The following is a 26,516-nucleotide window of genomic DNA, read 5'->3' on the forward strand; positions in this document are numbered from 1 at the left end:
AATACAATTTATTAAATAACTTGCTGTTTACAATGTCATATTTGTAGAATCATATGTGTGAAAATATGAAAAATAAAACAAAATTAAATATTCAATCAAATATTAGCCAGTATTTATTACAAAAGTTGTAAACATCTTCATTGACATAGATTTTTTGAACCAAGGAGGCTCGTGCTATTGGAATAGTTGGATAGTCCCCATTTTTGTTGATGGAATGAATTATATCGGCAGAGTCCAGACATTATTGGTAATTTTCATGTGCTGGCAGTTAATTCTCCTTATGTACTTATCGAAGTCTTCTTGCTTCACGTTCAGATTCCAGTAAGGTTAGAAGATCACCTTCTCGTACCGGGCCTTTTACATTCCTGATAATCTGTCTGTTTTGTTCGCCCAGAAATTCAACTTTTACTTGGGTGCACTGTCCTTGTGATCCAGTTCTTCCTAGAACTTTTATAACACGAGCCAAAACTACTGGTTTATCCATTATTGTTTCACGTGGCTTTGATGTGATAGCAAAGAGATGTTGTAAGCAAAAGAAGGAATTTTTCTCGCTAGCAGTCCAGGAACGATGACAACTTCCGGCGAGATTCTCCAGTAGTATCATTGAATTTAATTTAGAAAATTTTAAATGATACTGGTTAATGTAAAAAATATAACTATATAGTTAGTGATATAGAACGTATATTTTATAAAGATAAGAATTATTTGATTGTCGTAAACATAAATTATTAAAGTCATCTATCTACTAATGTATAATACGTAGATGGCGTTTTGAATTTAAACGTGTTTTCAATGTTTCCTCATGTAATTTAAAAGTAATAACGAAAATGTTATAACTATTCCTTAATATTATTATTTCATTTAGTTATCACAGGATTAAAAACATTTAAAGATTGATTGATTGCTCAATTGTTATTGAAGTTTTATAAATTATACATTATACATTTTTTTTAATATTTTGACAACGTGTATTTGTACTTATATCAGTTTTACAATATGTTAATTTTTCTCGATGCAACAGCAAGTCACAAGTCCTAATTAATTTAGATTGTATGACAGTTCATAATTATTTATAAAATTACATAAAAAAATCTTTTTACATTTGTATCATGCATCTTTTCTTCAACTACATGATCAAGTACATATTACTTAATAAGATAAAAATTCAATTCAATAAAACATGACTGTGACGGATAATATGTTTAGAACTTATTGTCAAGTTTCAATATTTATCATATTATACGGTAATAAATTACATAATTTTTCAACAGGCAAACATCCAAACCTGTTTTACATAGAATTTTAATTCTCATCAAACAATCAATCGTAATTAAAATTTAGTTCTAAATGCATAAAATTTAAAATCATAAGTTTTTGTAGTATTTCATGTATGCTATAAGAATCAAAGTATAGATAATATGTTTAGTTTGTTAAGTCTCTGCCATTAGATATTAACAAAAACACTAAATACATTTTGACAAGATGTATTAATAATACTTGCTCAAGAATATTAAGGTCTAAAATGTTCTTTAATCTACAATCAACGTTGCAGTTTAGCGCTCCAAGCAACACACTACTGAAATAGTAACAATATCACTAACTCTTTAAAACACAAGACATAGTTTTTCCAGTTTTTACATAAATCAGTATTAATAGGAGATAAAGGTAGCAAATAAACTTTAAAACATTCAATACATTTTGAGTACATACAAACATTGCAACGTTATACTAGAAAATAAATTTGCTTTTGAAACAAGAAAGGTCACTGTTTAAGTAAATTAGCCTTTGATATATAATTTATCAAAGAACTTTAATTGTCCGTGAAAACTGTTATATACCTGATTTTCTTTTATGTTTTGGGGTAAAAATGAACTATGTCGCAAACTATGCTTATTGTACTAAAGATGCTTGTACTTGTTTAAGTGTAATGAAATCGTTTGCTATAATGAAAGTGGACCCTGACATACATTCATCGTGAATACAAAAGCACCCATTTTTTGCAAATAATACAATTACATTGTCAAATACATATATACTGTACGTCATGAACAACTCTTTATAATCAGTCAAAAATTCGTTTTTATTTGTAGTTCCCACTTTTCCAACAATAACGTTGAAAGCTAGCAAAGCTTTAGAAGAAAAACCTTTTAGGCTCAAAATACTGTATGCATTCACGAATTACTTTTCAAAAATGACAGTATTCGAGTACTCTTCATTTGTGTCTTTCTTGTGTTATATCCCAGAGATTTCCAAACTAATATGGAAATTTAATCATGTTGGATAACAAACATTCGACACTAGTGTACAACACTGAATGGAATAATCAATCAACTAATAATATCCATAAGACTTTTACTGCCATAAATTGGTGGAAAGCGTTTGTCCAGAAAGTGCAGTTGTAGCAGTAGATTTCCCTGGGGTACTTGAAAAATTCGTGCCACCTAAGGAAAGTTGTGCCATTTGTTGTGGTAACTGAAATGTAAATATAGTCATCGTTGTCATTACAAGAATATATATTATATATAAGTAACAAATTTATATACCTGTGGGCCAAATGTAACAGATTGTTGCTGTTGTTGAGACGTTAAATTGAAAAAAGGATTGCTACCAGGAGCTGGTTGAAGATTTTGTGTTAACATTCCACTCCAACCATTATTACTATTAATATTAGACTGTCCTAATTGCATCACCTAGTAATACACAAAACAATTAGTTTATCGACAAATAACTTCAATATGTGTAGCTTTCCACACACAAATTTATGTACCATCTGGGATTGCATTGTAATGGCAGGGTTAGGTACACCATTCATCTGATTTATCTGGCCTACATGTAAACAGTTTCCTAAAGTATTTGATGCCACTGGTCCTAATGAAGTAGAATTCACTGTAATTTGATTCTGAGTGATAGGTAGTTGATTAGGTGTAACAGATATCTGGGTGGGAATTTGAGTCAAGGAACTTTGTTGATTTGGAAAATTAGTTTGTTGACCAAATGGTACTACAGTTGGTATTTGATTATACTGAACGGTAGATTGTTGAGCATACATTCCACCTAAAACGTGAAATGCAATTACAAAAAATACAAAATAAAAATTGTATCCATATTTCAAACTTAGCAGTGTATTTAAATTAGCAAATGTATGTATACCAGGAACTGCAAACATTGCTGATTGTTGATTACTTGGTGTACCATACAAGGCTAAAATACTGTCTTTGGACATTTTATTTTTTTCTTGAGGTGATGGTGCTGGTTGATCAAAAAAGCTTTCTTCTTCATTTTTACTGATTGTTGTTGATGCATTTGTAGTTGTATTAGAAGTACTATTACTTGTTGAAGCTACTGAAGCTGGAGGTGCAGATAAAAAAGAGGAAAATATATCATCTCCAGCACCATTTACACTTGTTTGATTTTGTGCCGGAGCATCTATTAAAAATTTGTGTATCTTTAGATAATATAAGTTACATTTAATATTATTATTGAAATCTAAAGGAAGAAATATATACCTAAGCCCAATAGGTCTAGAGTTGCAGAATTATTTGCTCTATTAGGTTTAGGACTAACAGAACTTTTAGGTTTTGGCAACTGAGGCACTACTTCTGGTTTTTTTACAGGTGGAAGTATAGCTTGATTATTTGAGGTTTTAGAATTTTCCTTTTTCCTCCTACGTTGTCTTTCTGCTTCTTCGTCAAGCTCTTTATCCCAATTGACCTACACATTTATTAATGAATTTATTTGTATTTGAATTTTTATTATACTTTAAGAGCAGTTGATTTTTTTTAAGTATGATAGTGTTACCTTTGGTAAAGGAGGTGGTACCCATTCCCTGGCTATATATTTTTTATGTTCATACTTTGCACGAATAAAACTTTCAAGACTACAAACTGTTTGAGGTCTTCGAAAACTATCTGGAAGATTTGCTTCATAAACTGCTCTTGCACGGGAGTTACCCATTTGTTGTAAACTCTAAAAATAAAAATGTGTTACATTTATCATATGTTACACTTGTGTTATAAATAATATTCATAATTAGAACTTTTGAAATAAAGATATAGCTATAAACATACCACTACTTGTTCTGGTGTCCATGTATCTAAGTTAACAGATTTTACTTTACTTATATGAACTCCAAGATTTCTATGTATTCCAGCACAACGAATACATAAGAATATACCTAGATTCCAACTAGCCCATCTTGGTCCTATGAAACATACATAAATGTGGAACTAGTGCATACAATAAAAGAACATATTTGTACTTGATTTTTAAACAATATTTAACAATATAGATAAAGAAATACAGTGCCATAAAATTTTATTTGTACAGAGCGTATATACCATAAGAAGAGTACAATTTAACAGAAATTTTACATAAAATGAAGCAATTAAAGATTCAGGTTATTTAAAGGTTTATTGACATATAAAATACACGAAATAAGGAAATGATAAGGAATGGTGTCACTTGTCTGAAAAGTTCTTTATTAGAGATTCACAGAAAAAAGAGGAACAAGTAAGTATACGAATAAAGAATGAATAACGAGGAAACCACGGTGACGTTCACTCGTAATCGCTGTCATCTAAGGTTTTGTCACAGAGGAATTAAAAATCTATAATGTCTTACTAGGCGGAACTAGGTCGTTTTCAAATCAATATCGATGACTTAGATGAACCGTTACATATAAAAATACAATTTTGTAATATTTGCAGGGAGTGGATAGAATAATGGGGGTTCATCGGTCGAACAGAAACAAGACATCGCTAGAAAATATATAATTGACGCACGAACCTTTCGCATCGCAGTCGACACAATACTTATTATCCTCATCACGTAGCATTTGTATCAAAAGATTTTGACATTTCTCTTGTATTTGCTTGGAACGTTCCTTTTCCAGGCGGGACGTCATTTCTATACAGTGACGAGGTTTTCCTGCACACAGATCCAAAACAATGTTTTCTTCTTACAATGCTGGACACATACCACATACGAAAACCGTCAAGTAGTATGCAGTAATGGTCAGCGAACGCCCCCGATAGTTCAATTCGTTACTCACAGAAACGTCATGTAGTTGAAAGAATTCTATTCGATTGTACTTACACTCTCGTTCCAATATCTGAGACGAAATAATGAGTAGATCGTCAACGATAACGACTTTAACATCTATCTTGTGTTTCTATCTATCGATACCTTTTTGAATCGTGTAGTCACTATAATTCAAGTAAGCAAGTATATACTCTACTGCTCTATCGATAAGCCACGTAATCAATTCCTATGTATGTGAATTCAACATGTGCTTCATTATAACACAGACGATGTATATACGATAGATCTAATATTCAATGTATTTTGTATCATACAATTTAGGGAATTTCCAATTCTTTTATTAGTAGTTAGTGGTTTAGTTTCGCTTTCAATGATTCTTTCCATGTTACCGGTAGAATATCGTTATAAAATCGTTAAACAATTGTAGGATAGTTCTTAATTTTAATTCCAATCGCTACTAACGTCATAATCTTATTCTACATCGAATAGGTAATATCAGGCATCTGACACAAAAATGAGAAAATGATTTCTCTATTTATCGACTGTTGGAATTTTTTACCGGCCGTCAAGATTACAGCCCAGCTGCTGCTATCTAGTGGAGAAAATGTGTTTAAGCTGGGGCGTACTCGCTTGATTGCGTCATAAGAGAAACTGATTTTCCTACGTAGTCAGCCATATTGACTCGCGCGTAAGGACATTGAAAGCAGTTCCATATTCGTTGTGCTCACGGTTTGAATTAAATAGTGTGTTGTTATCACGGAAATTTTCTAACTCAGTTGCATTTTCTATGAACTGTGATTGCTCGCTGTGCGAAGAATTGGAAAATATCAAGGTACGTAAGCAATAAATATTTGTACTCGTGAGGGGACTATTTGAAAATGGTGCGAGTATGGGCCGTGGCCGCATCCAGCGTCGCCCCGCGATTCGACGGACCTGTTTCGTATTCGTAGCCGTCGGTGGAATTGGAACAAGAGTTGTTTATGTGCTTATGGTAGGAAGTAATCCGTTATCTGCTGGGGAAAAAAACAATTAGTGCTTCAACCCTGTGTACATTTTTTCTTATTATATCTTTATCTCCGATTTTCTCATCGTGGTGCATTATTTAAGAAAAGATCGCGTCTGTATCCTATAGGTAAGTTTATTAATTTTCAGATTTCACTTATTACTTTCGTGACACACTGTAACAAGGTTTTCTTCGACAGTATTAAATCATTTTAAGATATTAGACATGAAATTAGTAACAAATTTATATAGTTTTCCACTTAATGCCGATGAACTAGAATGCATGTTTTTAAATACCAATGTTTACTATCATTTTACAGAAGTACATATGTATATACCGACTGTTACATAGTGATTAAATTTCTGTCATTTTATTATGAATGTCTCATTGAATTTTTGTATAAAAGTTGATATTGTAAAAAGAATATGTATTATTCACATAATCTCCAGTGATGTCAAAGTATATAATGGAAAGAATAACCATTTATCCACTGTTATACATGTTACTAAAAATGTCGAGGATATTGATACGTAAATATTTCGTACTCTACATATATATATATGTTTCAATCAACAGTATACGGAAACATCTGCTTGGTCCGGTTGGTAGAAATTTCCGATACAACGTTTATATCTACTATCGTAGTGTTTTTCTTAAATTGCATGAATATTATTACATCGTGCAGCATGTGAAGCAGTGTTTAAAAACTAAACTAAAACTATTGATCTGTATACTACAAAAGATATACTACACAGATACAATTTAGATCGAGACGATTTAATGAAAATAAATAAGCATATAGTCACAATTCTGTTTCTATCTTAGTAAAATTCAATATGTATACTTTACCAAATACACCTGTATATTTTTAGTAATTGCAAAGACCATAGTCTTACCATTTCAACAAGTTTGTTATCTCTAGTGCTAAATTTGTAACAAAATTTGTTAGGTTGTATAATGATATATCGCTGTTTACCAGAAACTATTCGATTAATGTAATCTAAGAATTCTGACAGACAAATGGAATCGATAGAGTCAAAATTGAATACATTCTTTGTGTGCCATGTATCGTATTTCGTCAGAAAGACTATGTATCATCCATTCTTTTGTGAGTCGTGATACGAGACGCGCAGAATCCGTTGGAAATCGGTGTTGAGCGAAAATTAAGAAAATTACGCTGTCACTAAACCGAGAATAATTGACAAATTTTAAATAACACCGTGCAATTTATTTCCATTATCGTATCATTCCCGCTTTCATGTGCGACCCTGAGGCTAAAGTGCTTTCCCGAAGTGTGCCACACGCTTGGTACTTTGCCATGCACACTCTCTCTTTCTCTCTCTTACTTTATACTGTAGATTCAATCAAACAAGGAAATTTCCAGTGATTTGTCGAACTTGATAAATTTTTGAATTATCTACTAGTTCTTTTATCGAAAATCTATAGTCTTTGGAATCTATGATTTAAAATTATATGTTAGGTGTACATAGATTGTCACTCAAATTATTCTAAAACTATGAATATTTTTAACAAATGATTTTATTGCTATTAGAGCTACATACTGTAGAATAGCATGGTATGATAGAATTAATTTCTAAAAATTGATACAAATAACAAAATTAATATCTACATATAAATCGTCAGATAGTACGGAAGAATTTTGTTGTTTTAGATGATATCGATGACTCATATGATTTTACCTTCTACGAGACTTTTTGTTCAAGGTTTGGGATTTCGTCATTTTGCCGGCGAACGCTTGTTACGATCAATTAGGTCAATTATGTACTTTGTCACAGAAATGCTAGCTTTTCGAAACATCCATTAGCCCGGTTGCGTTTCTAGCTCTTGCCAATGATCGATCAGAGTTTTATTTTCTGTATTTCAATCCACATACATACATATATGCATACGTTCTTAAAACTCTCTGCAACGACAACTATTCTTCGCGTTATAAAATTTTCATCATATGTGATACAGATTATTCCATTTTATGTGACAACATGAAATCAAAGAAATATTTCAATCATTTTAATCGGTTCAAATTATACATAGAAGTGGAGACTAGCTAACACGTAGATTAACCAATGTAAGTATAGATTCCAGCGTGTATTTAGGATTATTGCCTCAAACGATACATACCCGTTAACCAGAGCAAGGAAGTATATTCACGAGCGATGCGTGTAGGGAGGTGTGACGTTGATAGGAGGTGATACACGACACGACAAAAGTTACAATGAACTTGGGGGAACTGAGCTTACACACTGGTGAAATACACCGTATAATGTGGCTTTCTCCCATACACATGGAGCTGCGTGCACGTGAACTATGACACAAATCCCGTTCAAATGTCTTGACTATTCAAATTCTCAAAATGATAGTAAATAGATAGATAGAGTTTTAGTTATATACCTTGCAAAACATTATTAAAATGAGACGCATTGCGGTTTGTACAGCTTGTTCAAAATAAAATGTTTGTTAAAGAAATGTAAATATAAGAAGAATGATCTACTTTGTAATTGTGTAAAAGGATTAGGTAGTTCAGGTGTAGAAAGTATACGAAATTTAGTTCAGATTAGTCAAGTTATTCGAATCGAAAGTGTTTGATGAACTCAAATAACTTCAAGCTTATATGGTTATATAATTTCAGTTAATTAAAATCATTTGAATTTAAAACACGATTAGTTCGAAAGATTCAGTATGAACAGAAGGAAAAACCATTCGGAAAAGACCGACGCACTCATAAAAATTCATATATCAATTTGCTGTTATATCAAGTAAATAAATAACACGCGATTCGTTGGTCGACCGGTACATCAGAGAATGAGTAGCATTCATCGCGAGCGATAATCGGTGCTATTATCAGACACTTTTATCAGTCTATTGACACTCAGTCGGTATTCTTATCAAGAATTTCCATAAATTCAATAAAAATTGAAACGCGTGGATCCATATTAGTTCGTATGATATAATAATAGTATCTAACAGTTTCAGGCGTATCACACCTGTTAGCATAGTAGCGTATATACTCCGCGTGGTTGGCCGATTCACGTAAAATTTAATTGTACGGCTGGCTGGCACTCGCGTACTATGTGTATATCTGTCTTCCGTAAAGCAATCGCCGGAAGTATTGGCGTTCCCCGCGCGAAAGAAACACGAAAGATAAATGCGAACAAGGCGTGGCTACGATCTACGATCGTCACGTGCTCCGCTGTACTATGATTGGCACTGTAATTTGTGATCAACTTAAATAGTCGCTCGTGTAATCCTTCATATACGACATTCAAAGCAACATGTAGAGCAACAACGTAGGCTTAAAACACATCGTATTCTTAGTTTGTATATTCACCACCGATTTATATTCTTATATGTATATTCTGTCGGGTATTTTATGGGTTACACCATGTTCACAGAATATATCTACCATACGTTTTACCAACGCTTGTATCCCTCGATTAAATCGCGCATGTAATAATCAACGAGATACGTGCTTTCTTTTTTTTGCTTTTTCCATTTCCGTCATGGCCGCTTGGCGCATCTAATCGTTGAGAATATTTTCTCTTCGGCGAATCCCCGTGGTACGTAAAGCCTCGTTCAGTTAGTCAAGTTACTTGAATTGAAGATGTGAATTTAATAAGTTCACTTCAAGTTTATGACCATACGAGTTCGGATAGTCGAGTTGGAATCGTTCGCATTCAAGCAACCTTACTTACGATATCTAAAGCCTTTGGATCAGTATAAGTTATAAGAATTTAAGCAATTTAATAAGCAATTTAAAATAGCTTTTGCCTCGTCGTATCTTGCGTATAGATTATCGTACTTTTCCAACTTTACAATATGATATGAAACAAAAAACTGCTCTAGAAGCCTAATTAAATGAAATTGATAAAAATTGATTAGAATTGATTAGAAAAATTGAATGGGATCGATTGGATTAGCTTCCGGAAGATTCACATGTATAATATTAGTAATAAACTTAAGTAATATGAAGATAAGATTATTATACGTATGTATGTCGAATTTTATTAAAGCTGAAAAATTTCTAGCACGCGAGACGTGCACAGTTTTTCAAGGATGGAACACTTCTGCGTTTCCACGAAGAAAGGGCATGGAATTAAGGTCGTGAGAGATTTGGAGATCGGAAAAGTTTTCACTAACGGGGAACTTGGAATAAATATTCCGCGAGTGAAGGCGCGCACTGGGAACAGGGAACGATTTAACCATGAAAAAGCAGAGCACAATAACGATGCAGAATAACAGCATCGTAGCGTTGTGGTAGGACACGGCCAATTATCTCAGTTTACGCGGGGAAAAAGTGGCTGTAAAAAAAAGCCATTGTCATTGCTGGCACCAAATCACTGTGAATCCAGAGAAACAAAACGGAAAGACTGCTCGTTTATGATTGCGTTTATGTTTGTACAAAGAAATTCTATTGTCCTCGTGAAAATTCAGCAAAAACTGGTTGTTCTTTACACATACTGAAACATAAGTGGCATATTGACATATATAATATTTGTACTAATGTTCTTGAAATTCTTCTAAAATTGTAGAGTGATCAAAATTAAAGATGACTCATGCGGCATGGTGTGCAACACGCGATCGAGGCTGTATTATATGTTTTCGTTGTGAACGAGCTCTCGATCTTTTAATTCTACGCACACGTAACAGGCTCCTCTTTGAACACTTGTGAACGAATCCTCGTGTAAAAATACACGAGGGAGTCGTAGCGCGATGTTTAATTAAAGTTCGAACCTTTCACTCATTCTCCAATCTAACACACACGAGATCGCTTATTCTTTAGCTCGTGAACGTAATTGCTGGTTAATTTCGCCAGTTGAAATTACGAGGTGAGGCGTTTGCTTGCTCCTTCGACTGAATAAATCTACGTGCAACCAGCGGAAAAGAGCGTAGGGTAAAATTCGTAGGTCTGATTTGAACGAACGAGAGAAGGAGAGAAGAATCGGTATATTCTGGTTGGTAAAATTTTCGACGACGTTTTTACAGCTTTCAGACCTTTAATTTCACGCATCAAAGAATCTTCCTCGCCCTCTGTGTCTGTTTCCCCTGCTCTTGTCTTCTCACCCCTGCGATTCCTACCATTAAAACTCGCGACAGAGGAAGACCTACGATGAATGCCGCTGCGAACGCGATGAAAGAAAGGGTTGAACGAGAGAAGGAGATAAATGCACGGGGAACCCCGTTGTTTTCGATCGGTGAAGCGGGACGCGTCTGCACGACACCGATAAAAATTCTCTTAAATTGTGTACGCACCCTCGCGAATGAATCGACTCTACGGTTAAATCTGCGCCTGTCTCTATCACTATGAAAAGTCACCGCCACTCCATCGTTTCTCGCGAAAACGAGCTCTGATTCTTTCTTCCCCTTCACCATAATTTTCACGCGCGAGAGATTCGTTCTACTCGTTAATCTCCCTCGACGTCAGATTCTCCTGAGGCGAGCAGCAGCTCTGCTTTCTGGTTGAGATCTAAATTTCTTAGAGATGTCGTAAAAAATGTTCCTAAAAACTTTCTTGGAAGAGAATCGTAGCTGACGAAGGGTAGCAGAGTGCGAACGTTTATGTAAATTTACATTTTTATGAACAAAATGAACGAGGTGGTTCCTAAGCAGAGATTTGTTTCACGTTAGATATTTTATATCTATATGTTTGTGTATTAAGAGCAGTTTAAAATATTCGCAGTGTACTAACAAGTGGTGTATTTTCGTAACGCATCGAATCTTTTTACCTCCTGGAAGGTCAGGTGGTTGGCGGGAGAACAAGCAGAGTTCCCTTTTCTCTTTCTAGTCGTACCAGTTGCATGGTTAGTAGCCATAAGTTTGGCCACACTTCAGCAGTCGTATGTTACCACCTACCGACCGGAAAATTGTGAGCTGGCAAATGAGCTACTCCCAAGTCGCAATGATCAACTCGACGCCTTTCAACATAAATTTCTGAATTTTATCAGAGTATTAAGATTAAAATATAAATTTATAGGAACCAAGCGATTTGTCATGATAGAAATAATCAGAGATTCGGCTTCCATATGATTTAAATATCGCTTCTCGTTGAAACGTCGATCGATCAAACATCCCTTAACGGAGGTTGATATTCGCCTCTCGTGTCTCTGGAAGAACCACGTGCATTTTTATCGATTCGCCGAGAACACAATGTCTCGCACGTGAACCGGAGATTCGTATTAGGTAGAAGTCGACGTCGACACAAGGGATTTAAATGCCGGCATTCGAAACGATCGGGTCCACTTGTGCTCGAGTTGCAGCACCGTGTATTCATTCACGTACAGTTGCAAAGTACCACCACCATTGGGTTAATAAACTCTGTGGTGCATGCATATGCAAAGCTGACGTGTTTTCTAATGACATCCTCTGCGCTTCGTGCTCTTCCGTGAGTACGGTTTGCGGTATGATTTCGTCGATTCGTTAACTGCGTGTCTCGGTATTCGATGTGGTACACCTCGATAGTTAAATTACTAAAACGATGTATTACCTTCCGTTAAAGTTTCGTTAATTGTGAATTATGATACAATGCATATGGTTATCCTTTTATTTCTCGTAACTCGAGTTTTATTAACCTTAGAACCTTAATTATGGAAAATTCGTTTCTGAGAGGAGTTTGAATTTTTATTTCATTAATGCAATTCAACGGAGAATTTTGGAAGCTTTAGCATTTAAGTATCTTCGATTGTAGAGAAACTTCAACAAATAAATACACGAGAAGTTTAGAGCAAAAGTGAGAAAAATTTGCAAAGGCAAATTTAAACATACTAGTGATTTAATGAAATAGCAAAGTAGTGGCTAGTAAAATAGTAACAAGGCTGCGAATATCTATAGGTAAAGGTGAAGGTCGCAACCGAGCATTAAAAAGCTATTTCTTGACTCTAATTTCATAGAAGAGTTTTTGCATGTTTACTTGTCGTTTGAATAGTAATTTATTTTTTCAATCAGATATACTAACTTTCTATCTCGTATTTTCTTCCATTACTGCATCATTTAGGAATTTGCGCAAACTTTAATAAATTTCAGTCTCGGAAATGGAATAAATAATTCCGTGCAACCGGTCAGAACTTCGATCTCATCTATTTTTATCAAGGTGGAGCAACGCGTCTCGAAAGTAATTCTGCGCCGCCGTATCTCGAGAGGTATGAATTCATTCATTAAAGACGATAGCTCTTTAATGCTTATGGAGGATGAGACGGTTGTTCACTCAGTCTCACTGAACGTGTGTACACGATAGTTGTGGGCGTGTGTCGTGGATCACGCGACCCTCGTTTACAATAAAACTCTTTGACATACACGGCCAAATGAAACCCACGCGTTTCTTGAAAGGATCTCTTCGCGACGTCGACGAAAAAACCGAATTCTTTGAAACCGGCTCGCTCCATTCAACAGGCCTTTAAACTTTCAGCTGACCCGTTAGCAAAACGAGACGATCGACCGGTTTCTTCTACGTGTCTCGTGAATCCATGTTGCACGTTTTAAGTTTCCAATGTTTCTTTGGTATCTATCACGACCTGAAAGAGTGGTCTGCGCAGACGGTTGAAGACCATGTCTCTTACCTAGCATTTCTGGAATATCGTTGATTCACTTAGTCAAGGCTTTAACCTGGTCGATCGTATTAGAGTATATATGTATACGTATATACGTATAATATTGGTCAACGCGTCATTGTGCCTGTTAACCGAGGTATTACTTCATCGTGCAGTAAAGAGTGAAGAGTACTGTAAAGGACGTCTGCTTCCAGCGATGACGACATCAGGCTTGTCGAACTTGCACCGCCACGTATCTCTATTTCTATGAATTCCAGCACGATTTCTGTGATCTCTATGTGTTGTATTTAAAAGTTGAATACCGTTGAATCATAGATATTCAATGCATCGCACCTGTCTCTATACCACACGACTAATTTTATCATTTGTCTAATAAAATCTGTGATGCAGGAAGTTTGTTCTATTTTATGTCAGAGTATAGTTACCAAAGGAGTTTACTCTTTCTTTCTTTCATTTTTTTTCTTTTTTTTGCTCGCTTGTAACGTTACGCAACAACGTAACAGAGTTCAGATTTATGTAATTACTCTTTTGTTGGGATCGATGGTTGCGTGTCTGTGTAACGAGATATTCGGACAGAATTGAACGTTAAACCGTGATTTCCGTTTTAATGATAATGCACGCGGGTCTCTCCCTTTGTGTATTTGCTCGTGCGTGACTCATGGGCCGCTCTCGGCTCCTCAAACTATCGCGAAAACTTCGAGGAATCACTGCGAGTGCATTTTTCCGCTCGCTCTCTTGCAGCAAGGCTGCACTAATGGTATTTGCAACGACAAACGACGTCCTAGTATGTCTCTGATTCCATGTAATTGAGGTTGAATTACTATTTGCTCTCCGGCATTGCATAAGGGACTATGCTCAGAGCTACAGACCTGTGCTCGTCGATTTGAATACTATGTACATGGTCTCAGCAGACCGTGTCGGTCAGGGTCGTGTTGCACATTAGTTTCATGGCTACTTTTTACTTGGAAAACATCAATTCTGGATTTCGAAGGATTTTTACGTTCGATGCTTATTTATTCGAAACCCTTTACCACGTTCGAAACACATTCTCTTCGGTTGATTGTTGAACAGACGCGGTATTTTTATAGCAACTTTATCACGTCTAACAATACCTGGATTGTGTATTTTGGTAGGCTTGGTGTTATAAATATCGCCGACTTTATTGGCTTTGTATCGAGATATCTTGCGCGGACGTGTGTTACCTTCTATCTATCTCACTCAGAAGGCGAACGACCTGTGACAAATGCGCACACGTGTCTCTGTTGCACGTAACTGCAACTTGTTCTCAAACTTTTTACAAAATCATTTGTCTAGTAGTATTTTTCTTTAGCGTATGTCGATATTAGCGGATTCTAGACGTTGTAGAAACTCGTACCATTGGGATCTAGGTACTCGATGTAACAGTACATTCTATCTACAATGTTTTCCTCTTACTGTCTGGAGACCTCGAAGATAGAAGCGAGCATGTTGCGTATATGCATTAGATGATAAAATGAGCAAACGTTCAGATCGTTACAAGAAAGAAATGAGTTTTTATTGCGGAAGATTTCATTCATATCATACGCTTGTATAAAATAGTAAATAATTTCAAAATACATATTTCGTTGTTTTTAATGTTATTTTTTTTTTTCCTGGTATTTTCCTTATAATTAACGAGATAGGAGTTGGGTTGTTTTATAGACCGGGGTATGTGTAACTCGAAGAGCTCCGGCAAATATTGATTATTTCTCTACATGGCACCCTCTGGTCTAGACGGGATCTATACTCGAATACACTGAATCAGCACGCAATATTATTTCTTCAATGTAGTTGACGATTAAAAATGCAGATCTATTTAGAGGATTAATTCATGCGTCGTTGGTAGCAAAGTAAGGAACCTGCTATATAACATGGATTAACATGCACAAATCTTCTTAGCACAGGATTGAAATATGCCGGAGGAACAGAAGTCCGCTGGTAGTCAACCAGAGGTAACTGCAGAAAATGGGACTGGAACAAACTCGCCGACCAAAAGTCCTGTGAGCAAAGGCAAAACAGCTCTTGCAAGAATCACTTTGCTAGATGGAACCGTGAAAGACTTCCACATAGATGTAAGCTATCAAATTTTTCTTTCATCCTTCCAGAAGGATGAGTTTTCTCGACGTTGACGAAAACCGTATGAGAAATTGATTTTGTTCCAGAGGAAGGCGAAAGGCCAAGAATTACTTGACATGATATGTCAGAGTATGAACTTGATGGAGAAGGATTATTTTGGCCTTATTTACGAGGACAGACACGATTTGCGAAACTGGTTAGATCTGGATAAAAGAATCGCAAAATTTGTGAAAAGTACGTAGTCTTCTTTTCTCTTTTTTTTTCCTCGTATATTATGTGATATCATTGTTGGAAGCAATTGGTTTTATTCTGCAGACGAACCGTGGAAATTTAATTTCGAGGTGAAGTTTTATCCTCCAGACCCAGCCCAATTACAAGAAGATATAACTCGTTATCAATTATGCCTTCAAATCAGAAACGATATTATCACAGGCCGATTGCCGTGTTCGTTTGTAACTCATGCTCTTCTAGGTTCATATTTAGTTCAGTCAGAAGTCGGAGATTACGACCCAGACGAGCATGGCCGTACATATTTAAAGGATTTCAAATTTGCCCCTAATCAAACTCCAGAGTTAGTGGAGAAAGTAATGGACCTTCATAAAACGCATAAGTTAGTCTCGTTTAATGATCGGCCATTTATCCAAATGATGGTACAGTTAATAATAAAGAAAATTTCACCAATTTTTAGAGGTCAAACACCCGCAGAAGCAGAACTCCATTATCTCGAAAATGCAAAAAAGTTAGCGATGTATGGAGTTGATCTTCATCCTGCTAAAGATTCTGAGGGCGTGGATATAATGTTAGGTGTATGTTCATCGGGTCTTCTCGTCTATAGGGATCGATTAAGAATCAATAGGTTTGCTTGGCCAAAGATACTAAAAATCTCGTACAAAAGGCATAACTTCTACATAAAGATTAGGCCGGGTGAATTTGAGCAATTTGAATCGACGATTGGTTTCAAATTAGCTAACCATAGAGCTGCGAAAAAGTTATGGAAAGTATGTGTAGAACACCATACTTTCTTCAGGTGAATAATTATCTAATAATGATTTTAAGTAGTATAAAATATATGAATAAAGGTAAAGCATAAGATAAAGTAATATGCACATTTTTTAGACTCATGAGTCCTGAGCCTGTAAAGAAAGTCGGTTTGATACCACATCTGGGTTCTCGTTTCCGATATTCAGGAAGAACTCACTACGAGACAAAGAAGACTCCCATTGATAGACAACCTCCACAATTCGAAAGATCTTTAAGTGGTCGTCGTCCTACATCTCGTAGTATGGATGGTAAAAAGACTTCTGATACTTATTAACTTTAGACGCAATATGCAGCCAGTGCCGTTTTGACACTTTTGTCGCAAAGTTATCACTTTAAGATTTTGAAAGGTATGTGTGCATTATACAGCATTAGGGGGTCCTAAACAAGTTGAATCTTATGGTTCAGAACCAAGTAAGAGGCATACAATGAGCTATGAACCTGAAATGATTCCTGACATGGAGCATATAGATCAACGGCCTAGTCCAATAAAAAAACAGAAAGAAAAGGTAAAAAAGAATACATTTAAATATATCAAACATAGTAATAGTTAGTAGAGGATGCATGGAATCGTCATGCAAATTGAAAATTATTCCATGAGAAATTCTTTTAAAGGCAATATTTCTGCGGTCTACGCTTTCAAACAAAGCTTTTTTCTAAAGAGTTTGATGGTATAATAATAAATTTAACTAATTAATTACCTTTATTGTTATCATATATAATCATTCTTTTTAAGTACTATTGAAATCCTAATTACATTATACAACGGAGAAATTGTAGAACATCAATTGGTTCACGTATAAACAAGAGATAACATATTTCATAAAAAGTTGGAATTAATCATTATGCACTATTGTTTTTAAGTCAAACGGATAATATCTGTAGACATGGCATGTTGATAAGTTTTTGTATGCCATGTATTAGAGATAGTTGAATGCATTAGATATCTAATACGTTTACTCCAAAATTATCAAAACAAGTTGAATAATGCACATGCAAGTTAATTAACTTGAATTAAAAATTGCACATGTTAAGTTAAAAATTTGATGGGAAAGCCAAACTTAATATTGTTTCTATCCATTCTACATAATATTAAGTTAATTAACTTGTATATATTCATACGGACTTGAAATACTTTTATGCAAGAAACTTAGAAATGTGTAGATTTTATAAAGTTTTATCTTACAATTATTATCGGAAATTGAACACATGGCATTTGTATGTAATAATTTAATTTCACAAATTTGAATTCAATATTCACATCCTAGTGCTTCAACCATAAAAACTAACTGACACCTAACTAACACCGGTAGCTCTCACGCAAAACAAGTGCTGGAACAACATCAGCTAGCAGTACCAGTAGTCTGGAAGGAGAATATGATGCAGATCGTGGCAAAAAGGTATAAAATTTCACCTGGAACATACTGTCATGCATTAACCAACATACTTTTATCTATATTAATGTATGTGACCATTTGGTGTTTTCCTTTTTTTTCGGTGCATGTTGCTATCTTTTATTTATTTTTTGTAAACATTATACGGCCATCGCCTCAAAGTTGAATTTCTCAAATTTTTTCAAATTTCTTTTATCATACATCACATGAGCAAATATTTTAATAAACTATTAAACTGCGCTAATGCTTATGTTAGCATGCACTTAACGATCACTTTATATAATGATTTATGTCAAGAAACATTCAAGCAAAGAAATGTACCATAGATACAAGTAAATTCTTCAGGAAAGTATATTCACCTAAAAAAATTAAGAACCGATATTTTTTTGAGAGCGCAGACCGTAATTAGTTATCCAGCATGAAATATATGCTAAGAGAATGTGAAACACGTAGTTTATAATAGCTTATCGATAGAACTGAATCGTGCTTATTGCATGAAGCGATGTGTGACTATAAATTTACTTATAGAAACCGGTCGGAGGAATTGCGGTCCTACCGCCCGGTGGTCTATTTAAGAAGAAGAAGGATAAGAAAAACGAAAACGAAAAGGAAAATCATAATGATCTCAACAATTCTGATTTAATAAATGAAAGTGCTATTATTGATAACAACGACGTGAAGTCACCCAATAAAAAAGAATCGAAAAAGAAAGATAAGGAAACACTAGAAAAAAGTGATAAGAACGAAATAAAGTCACCTAGTAAAAAAGAATTGAAAAAGAAAGAAAAGGAAACACCAGAAAGAAGCGCTTTTATTGATGAATTAAAGTCACTCACTAAGAGAGATTTAAAAAAGAAAGATAAGGAAATGCTGGAAAAAAGTGCTGCTCTTGACAACAACGAAATAAAGCCACTCAGTAAAAAGGAATTGAAAAAAAAAGAGAAGGAAATGTTAGAAAAAAAAGATAAGGAAATGTCAGAAAAGAAAGATAAGGAAATGTCAGAAAAGAAAGACAAGGAAATTTCAGAAAAGAAAGACAAGGAAATTTCAGAAAAGAACGACAAAGAAATGTCAGAAAAGAAAGACAAGGATCTGTCTGAAAAGAAAGATAAGGAACTGTTGGAAAAGAAAGACAAGGATATGTCTGAAAAGAAAGACAGTGAAACGCCAGAAAAGAAAAGCAAGGAAATGTTAGAAAAGAAAGGCAAGGAAACGCCAGAAAAAAGAGATAAGGAAATGCTAGAAAAAAAAGATAAGGAATCGTTAGAAAAGAAAGACAAGGAAACGTCAGAAAAGAAAGATAAAGAAAAAAAAGACAAAATGAAGGTAAGTACAGTAGAATTTCATTTATCTGAACACGTTGCGGGATAAACTTCATATAATAGGAATAATAGGATTCTTTTTTATTGATTATTTTCACTACTTATGATTTTTCATTCAAATAATCGAATTGTTATAGATGTTTATATAATTGGAGTAGCACTCGGAAGTAGTCTAGATAATTAATTGTAGATAATTAACATGGTGTTCTATTAATGATAAATGTAAAATAATGTAAGATAATTAATGTTGAATGCTATAAAGATTATCTGATACGCAACTGATATACAAAGTATTAAATACATCATAAAGTACTTAAATAATTTTATTTTCTAATAAAGTATGTCATAATATTTTAGCGCTATGAACAAAACATACAAAATTTACTTAGTATTCAATGTGTTCATTGGACATTACCTAAAGTTTTGTTCCAATAAATGAAGTTTTGAAATGTTATAATGAATAATCCAATTATGTGAACTGTTGGTTCCCTTTAATGGGTTCAGATGAATGAATTTCGCTATAGGTTCTATTTGCACTGTATGATATTTGCATAAACAATTTAGAGTATTTAATTTGCCACATTGTATTGCTGTTCCATTTTTCCCTAAAATTTGTCCTTCCTTTATTAGTATGTATTTTCACTAAATGTTGATTGAGTATTAGAACTATATTATATATCTCATCTTCAATGAATTCTTTTTTATGCCCCTAATTTCTTGATTTACGAGTTTGTCAATTTTAGTTCTAATATATCCCTATTGATTTTTTAATTTGAGGTTATTTTGATCTAATGGTTTATCATTTTCGGTATGAATAACATTTACTTTCAAACCATCTGGAGGCAATAAAATGTCAAAGTTCCTTCATAAAATTTAAAGTATTAATAAACACCATACTTGATTGATAATTAACACTTTCTTATTAGTGTGCAACAGACATAATGTGCAATAAACATTACTGGTGCGTTCTTATCAATGTTTAGTATTTGCTGTTCGCTCGATTCTACAGATTCCACATAATTGAGACTAGGAGATCTGAAAGAGGAGTTTCAGATTCTTTGGATTTTCTTTTTTCTGTTAATACTACTTAGTACTTTCTTCTCTTCGTCAGGCACATAATTAAAGCCAAATCTTCCCCACCTGCAGTAGTTAGTAGTTGCTAATTGCGAACTTCAGATACAATTCTGTTTCTGTCATACGAAAGTTTAAGTAAACGATCTTCTAATTGGAGAAATTTCGATTTCTTTGTAATTGTGGCAACTCTGAGGTATTTTTCATCTCTTCCATACTTGATTTTTGATTCAAGAAGTGTCCTATTTACTTTTCTGACATAGATTCTTCTGTGTCATCTTCGTCCCTTGACTCTTCTAGTTGTACATTATACTATACTATTTTAAAGGATATACGGGATGTAATAAAACCATTTTCTTCAAAAACGAAGAAAATTTTAACTTCAAGCACTACCCCAACAATAGTGAAAACCACAACTAAACAATCTGTAGTGAAGGATCAAGAAGGTGTGACACAAAACATAGAAGAAAAAGTAGAAGATCTCACACCTGGAGGCACAGGCCAAGTAACTGTTTCTACACAAATTAATAAGGTGATGAAACTTTTAAAACTACCCATGATATTAAGATATATAAAGTAAAGGGAAAGATATTGTCAAAAAATTAGATCCTTTCATTTTTTCTCTCTTTTTTTTTGTACTTTTTATTTAGCTTCTTCTTATGATTTTAAAACAATTTATAGTATCCATATCCCTTGATTAAATTTCTATTGATCCCAGCTTATTGAACTGTTTGAATGATATTTATTGAATGATATATTATGGTATATTGTGAGTAGTCTTATGATATAGATAGACTGTAGACATTGTTACATTTTTAGATATTAAGTATTTAAATACTGCATGTAAGAAATATATGTCATTAATATAAGTAGCAAATGTGATTTTTGAACAAAGAAATTTTTTATTATCTTGAAAACATATATAAAGATGTAACTTATTAATATTCTTCTATTTACTATAATTTTATATGTACATACATATTGCTGCTTTATTATAAGACATTAGTTACCTTGTAGTTGTATTTAGGCAGAGACATCAGATGATGGTAGGGCTCCATACATGACAGCAACTGCTGTTACTACACGCACTGCTACAATGCATGAAGATCTTGAAAAAAATCAGAAAACCAGTCAGGTTTGTAATGTTATTATTCACGTTCTTAAAAAGTTTTAAATGATCTGCTTATTTGATTGCAATTTTACTCTACTTGTTCATATGCAAATATTTTTAACTCATTTAAATATATTTCATGATATATTTTTCTATAAAGCTAGAATTATTTTTTTATATTTTTTTTATATTAGGTAGAGGAAAAAACTGTAGCACATACAACAGCAACCAGTGCAACAAGACAAGAACAGAGAGTAGTAACTCAAGAAGTTCGAACAACAAGTCATGTACTTTCTGGTGAACAGGTAATGATTCATTAACAGCTTAAAATGCTAAATATATCAAGCTCACCACTAATGGATGAAGCATGTAAGCATTTATGTAAGTGATAATAATCACATACCGTGTTTTGATTGATCCTAACATTAAATCATTTAGATATGTTCCATGTTAGTAATATGGTCATTGCACATATATATTTAAATAATTTTGTTTAATATTTACGGAAATTCGGGTAATATCATGAAGCTTTTTGGTTTTTATAACATATACTTAATTTTAAGTGTATAATATTAATTTTTTATGTAATATACATATTGATAAATAAGAATCATGCACATTCAGTAAGCATATCACGGTATCATATGTTTAAACAAAGGGATCATAAGTTTAGTATATCAATAATACTTAATTCATTCAGGATATTGGTTGACTAATAAAGTTTAATCAGTGCTATTTTTTATTTAATTATTTTTTTATTTTTGTAATTAATTTTGCCGGCTTGGTTAACACATTGCATGGTGTAGCTGTTCTCACGAAGGCTCAGTACATCCAGTTCAAGCAGTGATGATTCAGGTACTCCAATTGACCTTGAAGATGATCAACAGGCTTTCTACAACCAATATTATCAGGTAAATTTTTAGGATTGAAAATCACTAAAAAATTATATTCTTTTAGAAACAAGATTTTTTGAGAATTTAGAAAATTTAGTTCTGAGGATGAATCTTCACAAAGGTACATACTTAAATATGTTTACTGTACAAGAAATATGTCCTGTAATGGATAAAAATTCTTAGAATAATTAGTAAACTATTAGCGCCAATTTTTTCATATAGATTATATATTATTTAGATTATACACAGATACATCATATACCTTTAATCAATATTCATTTTACACTGATACTCATTTGTTGATATCCATGGAAACATAAAAATGATATTCATAAAATCATAGTAAAATACCTAATCTACTCATTAATTCAAAGGCACTGGTTTTAAGGTATTAATCATTAATCAATAAAAGTAACATAAATTCTATACTTTAATAATGCTTTGGTTCTTTGTATTATTTAATGTATCTATACTTGTAATATATTAATATAATTGTACAGTAATATACTGCAATATAACTGTTCAGTATATTATTTTTGCATTAGATATATTTTTGAACTCTTCTTTCTGAGAAGAAAGAGAGAGAGAGAGAGAAAGAAATATCATTTTATAAATTTAATTCAGGGTGATCCAGCTGGTGTTGTTGAAACAGAAACGCATATTTACAAAGGAGAGCCAGAGAATAACGTAACAACAACTACCACAGTTCCACTAGTAGCAACTGAAACTAGAAAGGTAGCTGTTGAAAGTGAAGATGGTATGTACAGTGCAACTGGGGAAATAGTTAGTTCTCAGACAATATCTAGTAAAACTCGCACTGTTGAAACGATAACGGTAAGATTCAGAATTTTTTAATTTTTAATTGTTAGTATCTGTTAAATGCATACGTGATTGAATTTTTAGTATAAAACTGAAAGAGATGGAGTTGTAGAAACTCGTGTAGAACAAAAAATTACGATACAATCAGATGGCGATCCAATTGATCATGATCGAGCTTTGGCAGAAGCAATTCAAGAGGCAACGGCAATGAACCCTGATATGACAGTAGAAAAGATAGAAATTCAACAGCAAACAGCGCAGTAACTTGTAATGCATCAAAAATCACCTTTGTAAGAAGGGCACTCCTTGTCTAAAAAATATAATGCTCGTAATTTTAAAAAAGATAAAATAAAAAATTAAATTGATATATATATATATTATGTATATCTTGGATATACAATGAATGGCAAATTATTTGACTCAGTTTTTGCTATTGCCAACATTTAATTAACTATTTTATCATATAAAAGGCTAATTAAAGCAACATTTATCATTTAACATATAAGAAACATTTCTTATAACAAATGTTGTTCAATGCTACGAGCTTCAACTTGATTAAAAATCAAGTTCTTACAAAAAGATGTCACGGTACGTTGTACCATAAACAGCAGTGTTCATATTCAAAGTATGTATTATTTACATACTCAAAAACATAAATATATATTAAACATATTATGTATACATAGCTATATATATATATGTAAACAAAAGCTAATTTGTTTATAACTATAAAAATATGACAGAGTGCCCACAAACTTACATCACTGCTTCACAGCGAACAAAATCATGATATTCACGCGATGTCTCATGTAATAAGCATATTAAGCTACTCATATAAAGTTCGTTTAAATAATGGTCAAATCTTGTTCAACAATATTAGAGGAATATTCAAAAGCTTAATTTTTTAAAATCTTTTGCAGATTTTCTGTTGTAATTTAAATTTCTAATTTTAAGACTTCGTCTATGAGCCTAATATAATAAAAAACATAACAATTAAAAACATCTTAAAAAACGTTTTGACAAGTCAAGAATATGTAACTGTAATATGCGTTTAAATTATATGAACATTATAATATATATATATAATATATTATATATTATATATTATATATATATATATATATGTCACTTGGAGAAGAATATATAGAAAGTAACAGTGGAAGACTTATAATATCTAAGTAAGAGACATACAAAATTTTTTTAGAAGGCTTCGTATGATTTAAATGTAGCTTTTCTGCAATAATTCTTTTGTATATGTTAATTATTTGTGACATATTTTTTTCAAAGTGGATATTACATAATGTTTACCGTATGACAAAGTCAGATTTCTCTAACTATGAAATATTAATATATACATTAAAGTAAATACATATATATATATTATATATATGTACATGTACACAAACATTTATGATTATTTTGAAAAGAAAATAGAAATCTACAAAGTTTCCTGTAACTTATAGTATTATTATCCAGCAATGTAAATTGAAAGGAGATACACATTGTTAACATTGCTATTGTATACATCTTTTATTTAATAATTTAAAAATATGTATTTGGAAACTATGTAGATTTTCAAAATATACTTCAAAGATTATAAGATTTATTAGTAATATTAAGATAAAAATTCACATGTATGTAACTTCATACCAAGAGCTATGATGCATTGGTCAGCGTATATGTCTAAATTTAGCTATAACTTTTGTAGTTTTAAGACTACAATTTCATATAAGATTTTATTTGTTTAATAGGTTATTTAATTTTTGTATGGACAACACATAGGTATTGCTAAGAAGGAGGAAAGGCTGATAACCTGAATTTACAATAAAATTATTAAGATGCAAGTTATACTTTGCAAAAATAAAGCTATATAAATATATAATGTTATAAATATTAATACATACCGCTGCTTCATATATTTATGTGTGAATAATATATACGTATATATTATTTATACATGCGACAATTATGAAGCAACATTAAAATATGCATGTCACACTGTAGGAGGCTTGTTTATACCTTTGTTCTTTCAAGTGTTGATTAAAAAATGTCACTATATATTACGTTTGCATTTTGCACAAAGCATTTATTTTATGGTACTAAACAATATGTTTCACATGTTAATAATAAAAAAATGTTTTTTACTTTTCTACTTTTTACATAATACATAATAAAGTGAAAGAAATATTTACATACACATTAGTTTAATAGCTGTTTATATTTATTATATCTTTTCTTAGTGATTGTGAACTTTGTCCATGTACAGTACCAGTTAGTATTGTTGTATTGTATTATGTCATTTTATACGTATAAATAAAAAACATTAAAATTTCTATGGAACAAAGGATAATCATAGACCGTCTACGTGCGAGTTGCATTTCGTCTTATGTGTCACATTTTGTTATACGCTGGCAGCTAATGAATTGTTCAAATTTTATAAAATATATTGATCGTAATCTCATTTTACTTTATAGTATTAGTTTATATTTCAAATATGCTCAACAAGTATATTAGTTCTTATCTTTTTATTTATGAACAGTTTTAGAAATTTCGTAAATCGAGTTTTATGTCTCGATATTATAAAAGGCAGTAAAATTATGTTGAAGAAGAAATTGATTTCCTACTTGTACCTTTTACATCATGTAATTCCATAATTTATATATTTGTTTTTATTGTATCTAACATTCCATGCTTATAATGACTAACAAATATGTATCATAAAAGCCTGTGTCATTTAAAACTTATTTATTCGTTTATTCGTACTATTCTATTTATCGCAATTTTATATTAGCTCTGCTTGAAGAGGTTTTTCATTACATTCAATTCATGTGCTTCTTGTGTTTCAGTTGTTACTCACAAAGTTAAGCTATAAAGATAAGATACAAATCTTCAAGCAGTGTACAAATGTAGTTAATAGTATTTTGTACTTTAATACTTCTGTGGTTCATTTAGTGATAACACGATGATTATAATATTATATACTTAATATTATAGCTATATAATATAATTATATAATAGTATTTTATGTGTAAGAACGTCATAACTGTTTAACTATGCACGTTTTGTTATTATTAAATTGTATTATTGTTTGACACGCATGAATTTCAATGTACTTTATTTTAGTTATGAAAATGTTATGTTAATGCACATATAATATAAATGTCGCCTTAGT

At 32.6% G+C, this 26,516-nt stretch overlaps 3 protein-coding genes across 12 annotated transcripts; 1 reads left to right on the plus strand and 2 right to left on the minus strand.

The window, feature by feature from the left end:
- Window positions 1-88: 88 nt before the first annotated feature.
- LOC132909451 (small ribosomal subunit protein eS28) lies at window positions 89-551 on the minus strand. The gene has a single exon (XM_060964307.1). The coding sequence runs from the start codon at window positions 482-484 to the stop codon at window positions 287-289; it is 198 nt and encodes a 65-aa protein (XP_060820290.1). The 5' UTR covers window positions 485-551; the 3' UTR covers window positions 89-286.
- Window positions 552-893: 342 nt separating this feature from the next.
- LOC132909442 (stromal membrane-associated protein 1) lies at window positions 894-5,263 on the minus strand. 2 transcript variants are annotated; one of them, XM_060964297.1, is made up of 10 exons: window positions 5,185-5,263; window positions 5,095-5,110; window positions 4,786-4,926; window positions 4,068-4,201; window positions 3,799-3,966; window positions 3,507-3,711; window positions 3,151-3,426; window positions 2,768-3,054; window positions 2,544-2,690; window positions 894-2,472 (listed from the first exon to the last, which is right to left on the minus strand). In XM_060964297.1, exons 3-10 carry the CDS (start codon window positions 4,901-4,903, stop codon window positions 2,353-2,355), a joined length of 1,455 nt encoding a protein of 484 aa, XP_060820280.1. In that variant the 5' UTR covers window positions 4,904-4,926; window positions 5,095-5,110; window positions 5,185-5,263; the 3' UTR covers window positions 894-2,352. The 2 variants fall into 2 exon arrangements, with proteins under 2 accessions (XP_060820280.1, XP_060820279.1); XM_060964296.1 differs by lacking the exons at window positions 5,095-5,110; window positions 5,185-5,263 and having other exon boundaries at window positions 4,786-5,088.
- A 441-nt stretch (window positions 5,264-5,704) lies between these two features.
- LOC132909433 (protein 4.1 homolog) lies at window positions 5,705-25,956 on the plus strand. 9 transcript variants are annotated; one of them, XM_060964277.1, is made up of 15 exons: window positions 5,705-5,872; window positions 15,520-15,692; window positions 15,783-15,930; window positions 16,012-16,306; window positions 16,385-16,723; window positions 16,813-16,985; window positions 17,104-17,243; window positions 18,048-18,134; window positions 18,657-19,454; window positions 20,850-21,053; window positions 21,549-21,656; window positions 21,827-21,937; window positions 22,439-22,543; window positions 23,150-23,359; window positions 23,429-25,956. In XM_060964277.1, exons 2-15 carry the CDS (start codon window positions 15,534-15,536, stop codon window positions 23,606-23,608), a joined length of 3,057 nt encoding a protein of 1,018 aa, XP_060820260.1. In that variant the 5' UTR covers window positions 5,705-5,872; window positions 15,520-15,533; the 3' UTR covers window positions 23,609-25,956. The 9 variants fall into 9 exon arrangements, with proteins under 9 accessions (XP_060820260.1, XP_060820261.1, XP_060820258.1 ...); XM_060964278.1 differs by having other exon boundaries at window positions 15,525-15,692; XM_060964275.1 differs by lacking the exon at window positions 5,705-5,872 and adding an exon at window positions 5,926-6,172.
- Window positions 25,957-26,516: the final 560 nt, after the last annotated feature.

Source organism: Bombus pascuorum, chromosome 8, assembly GCF_905332965.1.
Source record: "Bombus pascuorum chromosome 8, iyBomPasc1.1, whole genome shotgun sequence".
In the NCBI taxonomy this organism is placed as follows: Eukaryota; Metazoa; Arthropoda; class Insecta; order Hymenoptera; family Apidae; genus Bombus; species Bombus pascuorum.